The 15,496-nt window shown below is 33.0% G+C and overlaps 1 protein-coding gene across 39 annotated transcripts in view; it reads left to right on the plus strand.

Annotated features, from left to right (window-relative positions):
• Positions 1 to 15,496, plus strand: part of LOC114327522 (microtubule-actin cross-linking factor 1) — an 865,580-nt gene that overhangs the window by 815,256 nt on the left and 34,828 nt on the right. For 31 of the 39 annotated variants that reach the window (XR_007697614.1, XM_050648743.1, XM_050648753.1 and 28 more), the window contains one exon: positions 1,874 to 2,025. The exons of 3 other annotated variants lie outside the window; for them this stretch is intronic. Coding sequence is in view for 35 of the 36 variants with exons in the window: in XM_050648743.1 (XP_050504700.1) it covers positions 1,874 to 2,025 (152 nt within the window). In the remaining variant the exon portion in view is untranslated. Of the gene's footprint in view, positions 1 to 1,873; positions 2,026 to 12,586; positions 12,733 to 15,496 lie in introns of all 39 variants that reach the window. 5 more of the 39 variants (XM_050648736.1, XM_050648744.1, XM_050648750.1 and 2 more) reach the window with 1 other exon arrangement.

Genomic DNA, 15,496 nt, shown 5'->3' on the forward strand with positions numbered 1-15,496 from the left:
TTACTGTACGAGGCACCTGGTATCATCTTGTCTGACAACATGTCCTACCCAAGACCACTTCACTGCAGTAGCACGTTGTATGTATTACATCCTCTACTTTTGTTATATGTATTTCTTCATTGTGGACGCAATCTTACCCAACGTGAGTCGTTTCACTGCGCGCTGTGTTACTCTCATTTTGCTGGCTGATTTTCTGGTCAACGTAATAGGGCTTTTCATCGATTGTCATTTGTTTCGAGCTTCCGTCATGTGTCACATAATATTAATATATCTACGTCATACGTTTTGGTTTGTATCATTGGCATGTGCCAATAACGTATGACGTAGATATATTACTATTATGTGAAATAAGTAATATACTTCTGTCACATGACAGAAGCTCGAAACAAATGACTGTGAATGAAAAGCCCTATTGTCTCTAGACCTAATGTCATCACTGGAAGTATGCAAGAATTGAAAACTTTTGCCTTGAGATTTATGGGAATGTTATTGTTCTTAAGGACAATTCTAAGTGTGCCAACGGCAGCCCATGGCATGCTCATTCTTCGGTCTACTTCCGCCTGTTGGTTTCCTCTGTTCAAAATGAAGACAAAATGAAGGAAACTGTTTTTTTTATTAAAGTTGCCCGGTTTTGGAACTAACTCTCATCTTTTAGTCTAGTTTAAGTATGGCAAATGGCCGCTTTTGAACATTTTTCATGTATTAGAAGGAAGCTTAAGAATCTTTAACTTTCTTTAAAAATTTTGGAAAATGGCCGGTTTTGGGACTAGACGACTCAAATATATTCTCCCACTCTTTCGATCACTTTCTCCTCCACAGTAACTAGTACTTCCTCCAAAGTAAGAATCTTTGTCTTTGTTAGAAGGATTTTCAAGAATATTCTTTCTGCTAGTTGAGTTCGCAGCTAATTATTACAGTATCATCCGCAAATCGGAGTTGACTCTGGTATCGTCCATCAATATTTCCACCTTTTTGCTTCCAGTTAAGCTGTTTGAAAAGTCCTTCCACAGTTCGACCGAATCAAAGGCCTTGTCATAGTCAACAAAGGCTAAGTGTAGGGGCCAATATATTCATTGAATTTTTCTATCAATGCTTAGATTTCTGAATCATTGCCTATAAATTATAGTGCTTCCTTATTATAGTAATTCCGACCTCACTAGGAATACAAAATTAGGTTCTTCACAATTGAACCTTCCATAGCTCCCACTTGGTTGTAACCATCTCACAGTATTCGTAGTATATTCAAGCATAAAGATTCTCTTCACCATAGCAAATTTCACGACTCCTGGAGTGGTAGAGGCAGAGTAAATAAAATCTGTACTCTAAGACGAAATAGAATAGGAATGAAACGATACCATTAACAGTAAGTTATAACAGAACTGTAATGGTACGAATATAGCAGTTTTTATAATGAACATATTCTGTTTTATGTTTTTGAGAAATAATATATTAATCTTAAACGATGTTAAGTTAATTCATGATATAGAATGGTTGAAACATATTACTTACACATAAAATGCACAAATTAGATCTAAATAGTTGGAGTTTTTGCTTATTTTGTTTTGTTTTTTTCTCTTCTCCTTTACCACACTATCCTTATCCACTACCTAACATTGTCTTCTTTCATCACTCTAAACATCTTTACACAATCTAACTCTAAAACTACTCTCTGCATTACTTTCTCTCACTCTATCTCTCTCTCTTTTTTTCATATCTATACACTATTTTACACTTCTTCTTTTACTACATATCATTTTTTTAACTACACATACATTATTTTCACACCACGTCATCTTTTCATCTACACCACTTATCTGAAACCTCACACCTACTACCTTTTCCGTATCCTGTCTCTCTCACACACTTGCAACAGCCAAAGGACGCACAAATATAGAGCTGCGCGAGCAATTCATCTTAGCTGACGGGGTTTCGCAAACTATGACGGCGTTCAAGCCCAAAACGTCGGCGTCTAGTCCCACGTCTGGTTCTTCGGCATCACGCACACCTCAGGGCCCCATTACGAAGGTATAGCACTTCCAGACATTGAAGTTACCATGCCATTGTTACTATGGAAAATAGAAATAATAATAATTTAATTCACCTTACAAATCATAGTTTCAAATAAAACCTGAAGTCAAATCTTTTTTTACGGTTCTTTATTAAATCTTTCCCAAGTACTTTCGCTTTCAGAACATCTTCAGGGGCATCTGAAATAAGCCAAAAAACGTTTTTATAGAGAAAGAAAAAGTAGCAACACTTTGGCAAAAGCTCGAAGCTGATTAATAAAAAGATATGTTTTAGACTTACTTCGTCAAAAAAATAGTAGGCTATCCATCATATCCAAGAATGTCATAAATATTGACATAAAATGATACAAATGACACCAGATAAAAGTGAAACAGTTTGAAATAATTATTCTGGAGGCTACATTATGGGCAATGGCAGGAGACAAAATGGCTCCTGGTCATTCAAATTTGTCGGCAAATATTCAAAGTGATATCTGACATATGAGAACTGAAATTACTTTGTCTAAAATTGCGGACAGTCGCCATAAAAATGAACTACACATTCAAATAGTCTATGGCAAACTGAACATTGACCACAAGTACAACCGACCAGTAGTATAGAAGAAGCTAGGGGATTAAATATGAAATTATGACTAACATATTTTCGTAATTTCATATGTAATCCCCTGGTTTCTTCTAGTCTACTGGTCGGTTGTACTTGTCGTCAATATTCAGTCTCCCATAGAGTATTTGAATGTGCAGTGCACTTTCGTGGCTACTGTCCGTAATTTTAGACAAAGTCATCTCAGTTGTCAGTTATTCCTTTGACAAATTTGAATAATTCGTCATTTGAATTGAAAGTGCAGTGCACTTTCGTGGCTACTGTCCGTAATTTTAGACAAAGTCATCTCAGTTGTCAGTTATTCCTTTGACAAATTTGAATAATTCGGACTTATTCTGTCTCCTGCCATAGCTCATAATGTAGCCTCCAGAATAATTATGTTAAACTGTTTGTCATTTTGTCTTTTATTTGCATAGTTGTGTTCCGTTGTTGGTTTACGGAATGAATTAAATGAAATTAAAATAAGTGTAAAACAACGAACAGTAATATATTTATTTATTTTGGGTAAACAAGCATGCCTCGTTTATGTCTCGTAAGGGTTTGTTATTTTTGCGAGGGTGTGACTGCACCGCGTGCCCGCTGTGACGATACTGGCCGAAACCACAAACGCTATTATGCCATCATATATGCGGTTCTACCATGTGGCCATAAAAGGCGATACATTACTAAATCTGGCGTTTTAAAAGCTGAGAACCTTTCTGTAGTTTTTAAGAAGTTGACATAAAGCATAAAAAAATTATAAATGAAGCGTGTCTCTATAGTTGTATGTCGATGTTTATGATATTCTTGGATGTTCTGGATAGTGTAGTATTTTTTTTTGATAAGTAAAGGCTAAAACGTTATATTTTTTATTAAACATCAGCTTAGAGTTTTTGTCGAAGTTTTGCCATTTTTTCTTTCACTACAAAAGCGTTTTTTTTTTGCTTATTTGCAATATTTTTGGGCAATATTTAATAAAGAACTGTGCTTGATATCTGCCTTTTATTTGTATAACTCACATATTCAAACATTCAACCATATCATTTTAAATAAGTTTTTTGTTGTTCTGAATTTGAATTTTAGAAGTTTTTGGTAAAATTAAGGTTTACTAGCGCCTATGTTTCAATAATTAGTATTCTACATTTTGGAATAAACAGTTCATTAATAATTTCATAGTAACAAAGGTATGCAGAATCTTGGTTATGGTTTTGGGTTTAGATTTTAGGCTAAATCAAAGAAATATAGTTACACTAATGAGTCAATGACTAGTATATTCTATAAAAATATTAATTTAGATTTTTAAAACTAATTCAGATTTTGCTCAATGTTTACCATGTCGTAACTTAGGTGTAGACAGTTCTTATTCTTCTCAGTTCAGGTGAAACTCGTTAATATCTGGCACTTGGTGGTAAGCCTTTTGTACCATACTTCGTTTCTTTCATTAAACTCTAATAAGTCCTGTGGCATCAACGAATGCCAACACTTTCCTTATTGGAGTTTTATAATTTCTTCTGGTTCAATCCTCAGTTGACCAGTAAATTCCTGCCTCACATTCCTTAGTTCATTGCAATGGCCTAGGTAGGATGTGTATGGCAGTCTCTTCTTCCATTTCGCATTTTCTGCACCATGGTTCATAATTTACCTTACCTAGTTTGTATAGGTGCTTTCTTCGACAGCAATGTCGTCACTATTATTTCTGTGTCCATTTTAATCTTTTGTTTATTGAGGGTTATCAAATTGTCCAATAGTTTTTTATCAATATTCTTGATTATTTTCTGAGTCTGCATTTGACAATGACTGGCTTTCCATTTAGCCACTCCTAAACCTAGTTTCTTGTAGAATCTTTAGTGATGGCATAAAATGGTTTCTGGGCATACAACGGTTTCTCTCGAGCCTTGTTTTGCCAACAAATCTGCTGCACCCCTACATGACCCCGCACCTATATTAAAGATACTTTTTTTATCTTTAATCAGGTTGTTGAGGAGACCTTTGCAGTTCCTCACCAGTTTTAATTTAGTGAGTGGCTTCGTTACTGCCAGAATTGAATGTATTTGTATAAATGTTGATTCTCTTTCCTTTGAAGTCTCCATTCATGATTTCATCAATTCAGGGCACTAAAGCAAAATCTTGAGCCTTGAACTCGATTGCACATTGAACTACCCTATAAGATTTATTATAATTACATGTTTTCCCAAAGGCTCCTGATCCAGTACTATGGCAGTTTTAGATCCAACAGTGAACCATAGTAAGTCCCCATTAATATATAGTATATGTATATTATTTGGTCAACTCTCTTCCTACAAATTTAAGTATACAACCACAGCTTAAGTGGGTTCATATCGAAGATATAAACCAATTACAGTCAATTGCGAACCCTACTTATGTCAATACTGTTTTATTATTGTCATCGTAATTTAAAATATTCATAAATCAAAAATATTTTACTATACTAAATTTACAATCAAGATGCAGTAGAAATAAACAAACCAAGACACGTTAAATGCTACTAGGAGCACTCCAGAATCATAATTTACAATGTATAAACTTTGGAAATCATTATTTGGGAGTTACAATGTATATACATTGTAAATTATGATTCGGGAGTGCTCCTAGTAGCATTTAACGTGTCTTGATTTGTTTATTTCTACTGCATCTTCTTCTTCTTAAAGTGCCTATCCGTTCCGAATGTTGGCGATCATCATGACTATCTTGACTTTGTTTACGGCAGCGCGGAACAGTTCAGTGGTAATCGTGTTATACCACTTTCGTAAATTTTGAAGCCAGGAAATGCGTCTTCTTCCTGGTCCTCTTTTACCATTTACCTTCCCTTGGAGAATCAGTTGGAGAAGGCCATAATGTTCTTGATTTCTCATTACATGTCCTAGATATTCTAATTTTTTTGTTTTGATGGTTATGAGAATTTCACACTCTTTCCCCATTCTACGCAGGACTTCCACATTAGTAATTCGGTCAACCCAGGATATACGTAAGATGCGCCACATTCCGAAAGCTTCGAGCCGATTTATAGATGTAGCAGTTAGTGTCCACGCTTCCATTTCGTAGAGCAGAACTGTGAATATGTATCATTTTAACAGACGGTATTTTGTTTTTAATGATATGTCCCGACCGTTGAAAATGGGTCTCATTCTAACGTATGCTGCTTTCGCTTTTATTATTCGCTGTTTAATTTCTGTTGAGTGGTCCCATTGGCTATTTAAATTCGTGCCCAGATATGTATATTGCTCAACTCTTTCGATATTTTGTTGGTTGATTGTAAGTTGAGCGTTTAGTATTGATTTTTTACTAATTGTCATAAATTTGGTCTTCTTTATGTTAAGAGCTAGTCCATATCGGTTGCTGACTTCTGTTATACTGCATCTTGATTGTAAATTTAGTGTAAATATATAGAAATTTAGAAAGTTTTTAGGGAAAAAATAAGAAATAATGTTTCAACAATTTCGATTACTTTTTAAAACGTTTTTATATACTTCACTTGTTCTTTGTGTGTCTCTTTGTCACTTTATCCGAAAAATCTTATAATCGATTTTAAACATACTTCCCGATTAGCTAGAGGTCTGAAATTTTCAGAATAGCTCAGAAATCGATGACAATGCAATATTCAAGAGCTTTTACATGGATGCATTGTTTTATTATTCCAAAAAACATAATTATTGTAATACTGTTGCACTAGAACACTTATATGCCAAATATTTATCTTCATACCTAACATCCAATATGGTCTAATGGGTAGGACACCTGGCTTTCATCCAAGAGGCTCGGGTTCCTTTTTATTCTAATCCTTTTTGTTTTTAAAAGTGATATTTTGATTTGAAAAATAATTGTTTTTATAATACCTTTTTTATATTAATAAATGTAAAGACTGAAATAGTTTTGTTTTATATTGTGTCCTATAAATAATAAAAATGTGGTATTAGCAAAAGTTCTTTTTATAAACGTGTAATTAATTATATGTGATTTTAGACTCTGATCATAGCTGTATTTCTTTGACACTTTTACATACGAATCAAGTACTTTTAGTGACATGCTTTATGTAGTATATAAGCATGTAGTATAAAAAGGTAAGGAATAGCATGCTTTATTCTCTTTACACGGATTCACCAATGACCTGTCGCTCATATGGGTAAGTAGGTTTCTCAATTTTATTTGTACCATTATTGTTTTGTTTCTAAAACGTTTGGATGTCTTATTTCAGCACTTCTGTCTAGTATGTCTTTGTCTTTTTCGTTATAATCTTTATTTATTAATCAGAAAGGGACTTAAGAGATCTTTTTTGAGTTTGGTAGTTGAAAATATAGATAATGTCTAAATTTTGGCAAAATGACAACGCAATGCTAGACTGAATCATTTAAGGAATGTATAAATGAAAGACTGGATTTTGTGTAATGTTTTTAACCAATTTTATGTTGAATTTGAGCGAAATTTAATAAATGGTGGGACATTTCTTTTTGTGGTAGGTATGGTATATGTCATCATTAGGTATAAAAAATGAATTGATTGTACGTAAGTAATTTCTGTAAACTATTTAATAACTACAAAATAAAATAAACGGAAAAATCATAAACTTCAAGATTCAATAATGAATAGATCTTAGAAAATAATATATTTCAAAAATTTTTTCAATTTTAAAGATTGTAGCTCTATTTGTCATAGTGTTCATTCTGAACTTAATATGTTCAATTTATGGATGTACTAGATCTGGAGTTTCATAAGCAGTACACCTATATTCCGCTGAATCTTGCCAGAGACTGTATAGGGCATCATTACTTGTCCGAACTTATGTAGGTGATAGTTAATATATCAGGCAAATATGTCGCCTTAAAGGTAGTCTCCAAAAACTGTTTGTCGCCTGCGACCTAATGCCTCGCAGTCTTTAAGACATGGTGGACTGTTTCAGGTTCTCTGCGACAGAGGCTGCAGCTTAAGTCTCCATGAAACAGTCTCATTGTATGCAGTAGTCCCTTGACTGGCGCATGTCCAGTAAGGAAGCCTGTTATGACTTTGAGCCGGGCTGCTGGTTCTACCGTCTATTGATTACTCGAAGGCGATAGAATGGTGCTAACCCATTAAAAGAAATACTAGCTCCTTATTTAATGTAACTAAAAACATTCTCTTACCAGAAATTTCTATATGAGTTACGTAAGGGACTATTTGCAGTTCCAAGCAGTCTAGGCTAAGTTAGATTTGTACGACTTACAGACAAAGCTATTAGTGCTATGTTTCTGTCAGAAAAAATGTAGTCCTTTCATGGTCTGTCTCTTAATGACTAAATAAAGAGGCGAAATACCTGATAGTTTCTTATATATCTATTGCTGGGTGGTAGGTTATTCTCCAGTATGATTTGGCATGATCTTGTTTCACAATTTGTAAATTTAAAGTTGTCATCACACAAGCAATCATTATTACTCCCTGCTTTTAATATTGTATTTTTTGTTACATTGGTTCCCAACGTGGACCTTTCGTAACACAATGTAATATTTAATTCTTATCTAGATCAAAAATTAGTAATATTTTAATGAGACCCATAAAAACTTATTTATTATGTAGTTATCGAAAGTTGCATGAAATACTTTTTTTCGTACGTCCTTATATTAAAAACCCTACATATTTAAGAATATCGTTGTTGGTGTTCATTTATTTGATTATTTACATTTACCCACTAACGGTTTGTTTGATGTCGGGAAATACATGAATATTGTTAAGCTGTTTTGAGTTTGTTTTAGCGCATTTTTAGTTAGAGTATCATCTTTTTAAACATGTTTTTCACCATCACGCACATCACACTTTCGAGTTTCGATCGTTTTCGCTTTCACGTTTTCTGTTTTACACATTTTTTCTACTTGTTATACATTTTTTCTGTTTTATCCCCATGTATATTTGTTAATTCAGTGTTTGAAAATATATATAAAAAATATTAAAGACCATTTATTAGAAATGTCATTCTGTGGTTATGTGGGCATGGGTAGATCAATATATTGGTGTGTCTAGTTTATTATTGTATATCCTGTCATCTCTCCCCATCTGGGACGGATGGCGCCTGTACACTCTGTCTTATCAGTATTACTATATATTATGATGGGAGTATAATGTACGATAATGACATATACCGGGTGGTGAATCGTCAAACGAGCCATAGGAAACTAAATGGGAAAATCTAAACTATTAAATTCCTGCTTCCCTATTTATTTTACATCAAAACTCATCAGGTATTATTAGTAGAGGACTGATCTGTATTGAAAACAGATGTTAAAATTGTTCTACGAGTTAAACACATTCCAAAATTTTGCAAAAATATAATACATTTGCTAGAGTATTGTTGTGAAAGTTAGGTTGCGTTCGCTCACAATAAAGTTAAAAATTATTAATAATTGAATTTTCAATATTTTTATTTTATGATTTATTGTTTAAAAAGCAATTTTATTGAGGGATAAGTTACTAGCTATGCGTGTACAGGGTTATTCACTATATTTTGACCCCCCTGTAAACTGCTTTGTTTACAGAATTAGAAAAAAAATGTAAAATACAAATGTTATTCGATTTTTAAATTATGATTTTTGACATATATATCGTACTAGTGACGTCATCCATTTGGGCGTGATGACGTAATCGACTATTTTTTAAATGGGAAAAGGGGTCGAGTGGTAGCTCATTTGAAAGGTTATTCAATTCCCTATTCAGTAATATAAACATTAACGTGATTAATTGTACGGGTTGTCAAAAAAAATTTTTTTGAATTAAATTAATTGACACAAAAAGAAGAATGTATGTAATTTATTTAATTTAAAATACATTTTACTGCTGTTAGAAAACAGAAATAAAATGTTATTGCACAAATAAACCTTGATTTTTGCTTAAATTCAATGTTCAAACTGCCAAGAGGCAGATGGGTGGCAGCTTGAACATTGAATTTTAGTGAAAAGTAATGTTTAGTTGTTCAATAAACATTTATTTCTGTTTTCTGACAGCAGTAGAATGTATTTTGAATTAAATAAATTACATACATTCTTCTTTTTGTGTCAATTAATTTAATTAAAAAAATTTTTTTTGGACACCCTGTATAATTAATCATGTTAATGTTTATATTACTGAGTAGGGAATTGAATAATCTTTCAAATGAGCTAGCACACGACCCCTATTCTCATTTAAAAAAATAGTCGTTTACGTCATCACGCCCAAATGGATGACGTCACTAGTACGATATAAATGTCAAAAAATCATAATTGAAAAATCTAATAACTTTTGTATTTTACATTTTTTTTTCTAATAGTGAATAACCCTGTACATACATTTCTTCTAAATATCTGATTAATAGTGCGACGTAGTTTCCCATAACCACAGAATCACACCATCAAAGAAGTTAGTTTTCTTTGTTAATAAAGATATTACATATATGGTATCACAGTAAATAGTTTTGAAACACAAAAAGTATTTTTAAATTAGCAAATTTTGGAAAAAGTTACACTTTTACTCTTTCTACGGAAGGTTGTCCACAAACGCTTTTCCAAAAAACTTCCAATTTTGGAGCTTATTTTATGCCGACTTGAGATAAATTATCTTGTTCAAAATACTCGTATTTTCCAAGGAATCTAGAGATCTATCAAAATTAAGCAATATTGTGGATTCAATCTTAATTAGGAGATTCATTTAGCGATATTAATACAATTTAAACACTTTAAAATACGAAAAGTATTAGATTATTTTACACCTCTTTCAGAGGATAGGACATATATCTGTATACCACTGTTATTACAAAAGGTAAATCCTTAGGAAGTATTTTTGGATAAAATAATAGAGCCAAATCTTCATAAAGTTTATGCCGTAAAAAAATTGCAGTTTTTTGTGTAAGGACCATTTGTGGACATCCTGTATGTATTTCTTTCATAAGAATACGATCTATTAGCAAGGCAAATATTACTTTGGTATAGTAAGAATTTTTAAAAAGTTCACGTATTACATGTTGGACAATCCGTATTTCATGTTATAAATCATCTTTATGTTTATATTGTATACATATTACTGTCTTGCTAGTAGTATCGTTTATAGTTTTTCTTGCTGGGTTAATTATAATGACTGTAAGAGCAATAATTACATTTAAAAGAAAGTTTAAAAAAACTGCAATATTCTGCTTTATTCCAGCGAAACTACTCTATTATATAAATATAAAATATTATATAAATCTCTTCCTGTAATATAGGAAATGGACATAATGGAAATGTTTACTACTACTACTAATTATTCCTACATCCAACCCTTATGGTTTTAGGTCCGTCTATGTACCCTGTAGCTTGGATTGTGTGTTTTTCCGGTCCCATCCCTCTCGTGGGCAAATGTCCACTTGGAAAGATACTTTAGACTTGTATCTGGGTACAATATGGTCAGATATTATCTTCCACGCATTGTCCTCAATTTCATTTATGATGACAACATCTTCAATGAAAAAGGTGATCCAATATGTGCCTCCACAGCCGATGTTGATGTGCCACCCAGAGCTTCTCAGAGGCAAGCAAGTCTTTGCACCTTGCTTAGTTTGAGGATGGCACTTTTGCTGTATCTTAGCCACCATACCAATGATGCATAATAGGTAGTTGTTGGTTTTACCACCATGTTATAAATCCAATATAACTTATCTGGTTTTAAACCACCGCTCCCTCATTTATTCGTCCATCTGCTGTTTCCAAGTAAGATTTTACCAACTTACAAGATTGAAATTTGCACAATTCAGGCGCAGAGGACCTCATCCTCCTCTATCCTTTATTCTTCGTAAGGATGTGGTGACTTGATGGTATTCGACATATGATTGCTATCCATTCTTCCCTGTCGTGGGCGTGGTGTGCTGCCTCAGACAGTAACCGGTGGTGCTCCTTATTTGGTCTGGCCATCGGAGTGCCAATCTTCCTCGGGTTGACCGTCTACTTTGCCTTCAATCTCTTCATATCTTCGTTTCGTCTGGCTATGCCTTCAAAATATTTTGGTTGATGAGTGGATTGAGTGATTAGAAGATATAATCCCTCTAAATTCCTAACGTAAATGTTACAGTGGATTGTGTATTGGCAATGCTAAAGTTCTGTCAGACATCGATCAGATGAAAATCTTTTATGCCACTCTATTCTAACAAGGTCTCTTGGAGAATAAAACTCTTTGTAAAGTGAATTATCTCCATTCTGGTTTTATTCTTTATATCTAAAAGTTGTAGTACACAATACACATTGGTGTACCATTTATTTTATTTTTTGAAGAAACACGCATTGCATTGACGTTTCAGTCGTTACATCGCTTTTTTTGTTGTTATTTTTCACTCCTCTGCGCAATCCATTGCTCCGATTAATTGCCCCGCGATAAAAAAGTTATGCATTAAAATAGTTATTTATGATATAAGTGTTAAAAGTACACGTTTAAGGCACGCATGTGAAAGTTTGCAGAATGAGCGATAGCGAGTTCTGCAATTCACATGAGTGCCTTAAAAATGTACTTTTTAACACGCATATCATACAATACTTTTTCTACAAACGTAATTACAGGACAATATCTACAAAAACTTTTACTTGAACTTGACTGACATTCCAGTTTTATATTTTTTTGACATTACATCAAAATTGCATATACGGTCAATACGAACTGCAGTGCCTTAAAATTTTTTTAAAGCACTACTGCCTTAAAGTAGCCTTTTTAACGCTCGTATGGAGTGCTAAAAATTGCATTTTTAACACGGTTGTAGAAAAAAGTATATTTGCAGTGGTTTTTCGTCATCTTAAAAATAATTATATGATTGTTTTAATAAATAATGTTCCTATTTATAGAGTAAACTGGTTATATTTATTAACATGATCATATGTTTTTTTCATTATTTTCAACAATTAAGGTATTGTACAAAAACTCAGCAAGAAGAATTATAATGTATACATTGATCTACTATCACTATTCTTTAAAAACCTGTCACGTGTGTACTATATTGAATATCTAGCTCACGAACACCTAGCGGAATTGATGCCTATTTTCGATCAAATTCGAGCTAGAGGAGAGTGCGGAAATGCGTATCCCTTGCACGTGGGCTCCACCGCTGGCCCCACCTTACACATGGCCCACGTTAATCCTAACACATGCTATTGGGTAAATCACCGACTTTTTTTTACTTTTTCTGTGTTGTTTGTGGTTCGTAGACAATTCGTTTCTTTATTTTTTAATTACAGTCGTTTTTGATTTGAGTTTAGAAGTAAATAATATAAATATTATGGAAGGAAACACATTTTTGAAAGTGTTTTTAAAAAATAATTGATACCGTTATAATATAAGTATGTAATTTAAAATGTTTTAAGTTAATTTTACATTTAATGTATATTTTGAGCTGAGAATGTTGTGTTTATCTATGAATTGAGGCAATTTATCACAGTAGGTTGTTTAATATTCTCTAAGCCCCTTTCTCATAGCCACTACAACGCTGGCTATTACCAGGATCCAGTTGGATAAATTGTAACGGTACGACGTTACATTTCGTCGTCTTTTCTTAATCATTTATTTACTTAAATAGGGTATAAATGTGTTTCTTTTTGTCCCAAGTGTATGAGGAGGATGTAGTAAAAGAATATAAGACGTATTTTAAGATGTATTACAAATATAAATAAAGATTGTAAAATGCTCAGCTAAAGGGAACAAAGAGGCTTAATGTAAATTGGTAAATTGGCCAATGTCAGCCTCTTTGTTTCATGTAACCGCGAATTTACAATATCCCTTAATCTTATTTTTATATATCTTTCAGTCTTTTACTACATCGTTTTCGTACACTTTGTTGCATTGGCGCCCCCATATAGGTTGAATTCTCCCAAATTTTGTTACATAATATTGAAACATAAAAAACACTTTGGGTTAAAAGAGGGGCTATGATAGGCAGTGAAAGTGTAGCACTGGTCATATTTTGTTCATATTCTTATATCAATACTATATGCGACAATAATATCAGTCTAGCCTGCTGCTGTTCAAACTGTGTCTAATGCTTGCGACTTATATACACAGATCTATTTTATTCCCCTTTTCATACGTTACAGTTTCTCATTTATTAGATCATTTAATGCAGTCCTACTTCTCCCAAGAAGTTTAGTACATATGTATATCCAGATGTTTTATGTTAGGTAAATACTCTTCTATTTCATATTTCATTCCTCCCAGATAATCATCTATGATTGTTATTAGGGCGCAAAGTTTTTGCATGTTGTTTCACGTGATTGTTCAATCGATAGTGGTCTATGAGTATTTCTATGAAAATCTGTAGTTCTTTTTTTTATTAATAAAATCTTTAAATCGTCTATGGCAGCGGTTCTCAACCTTTTTGAGTGATGTACCACCTACAGTTATTTTTACTATTTTTGGTACCACCTATATTTTTAAATTGTATCATCAATACTTACTAAGTACTACTATTTTAATTTTTTCTGTGTTTTGTGTACCACCGTCAATAATGATATGTACCACCAGTGGTACATGTACCACAGATTGAGAACCTCTGGTCTATGGATATAGTTTCCTGAAGTATTTTTCATTGTCGCATTCCTTGTAAGTCTTCCCAATGTTTGCACCTTTTGGGATCTACTTCCATCATTTATCTGTTTTTAATTCCGCAAAAATGTTCCGATCTGTTAAAAGGTGTTTTTTTACCTCTATTTTGACTAATTCGTGTACAGTTTCGTTTCCCTATACTCCAATATTGCCTGAAATCTATACGAGGGTTACTTAAGTTTTCTTGCTTAGTTGATTTAATTTCTCGTAAGTGTTCCCATATCATTTTGGAGCCGATCGCATATGAATATGTTATTGAATTTTTTGTTCAATTGTCCCTTAGCGCATCTTCCTTCCAGTATCGTTTCCAGTAAGATTCTACTGAAAATGCTTAGCATTTTACCCAGGCTTTCTGGGTGTTCAGTTCGGGGCTTGTACACTATTGTTCCAGTTCTTCCTATTCTTCAGAACCGTCTGTGTAACACCTGACATCACTCTTTTGAGAGTTCATGGCGGATACGATTCGTATCGAGTGTTCGTAATCCCTATGCTGGTCCAGTGACTTACGTTGACAGTTGAACGACAGTTGACGTTCTCATCGTGAATAAGTTATCCTTTGTGGCCTCTAGAAAATATATCATTTTATTTTTAAAACGTTTGATAATTTATGTTGCATTTGCTGACACAACTCTACAGGTAAAATTCATAAGTTAAAAATTGAATGTGTATATTGTTTCAAAATTGAATACATTGAAAGTTCTTTAGATTTGAAATTTTATGCATCTACGGTGAATATATTTCTTTATTCTTTTTAAAATATAAATAAAGTAGCAGCAAAATACGAATTGTCTATGAACTAGATGTTTTTTTTTTTTGGTATTTATGTCTACGTATTGTATTTTAGATTGTTTTTATTTTGAACACCCCGTGGTGTGGTTTGTATTTTTGGTGGCGTGACACTATTAGGCTAAGCTATATTAGAATTGTTACAGATATACGGTATTTTGATGACTAGTGTTTATAGTTAGAACCTGCTCTTAAAAAAGTTAGTTCGTTTTAAATTTAGACTAAATATATATCTCAATAAACTAACTCTCTTAGTATTTCTTTTCTCTTTTTGAACTATTTTATTTTTGATAATTCCTAGGTGACTATTCATATATTAACGCCTGTCGGCAAAGCGACCTCTATTTCTACGCTCTGTACTTTTATTCGCATTTTTAATTATATTGGCCAATTATATTAGTCCTGGTTGCTGGATAATTGTCAAGACCATAGTCCAAAAAAATAATAAGAAGAAAAAATAAGATGCAGGTTATGTTTAGCAAACGTAAACAATTGTATGTAGTAAATCAAATCAGTTATTAAAATGCAGTACTGCAAG

Source organism: Diabrotica virgifera, chromosome 4 (assembly GCF_917563875.1).
Source record: "Diabrotica virgifera virgifera chromosome 4, PGI_DIABVI_V3a".
Classification (NCBI taxonomy): domain Eukaryota; kingdom Metazoa; phylum Arthropoda; class Insecta; order Coleoptera; family Chrysomelidae; genus Diabrotica; species Diabrotica virgifera.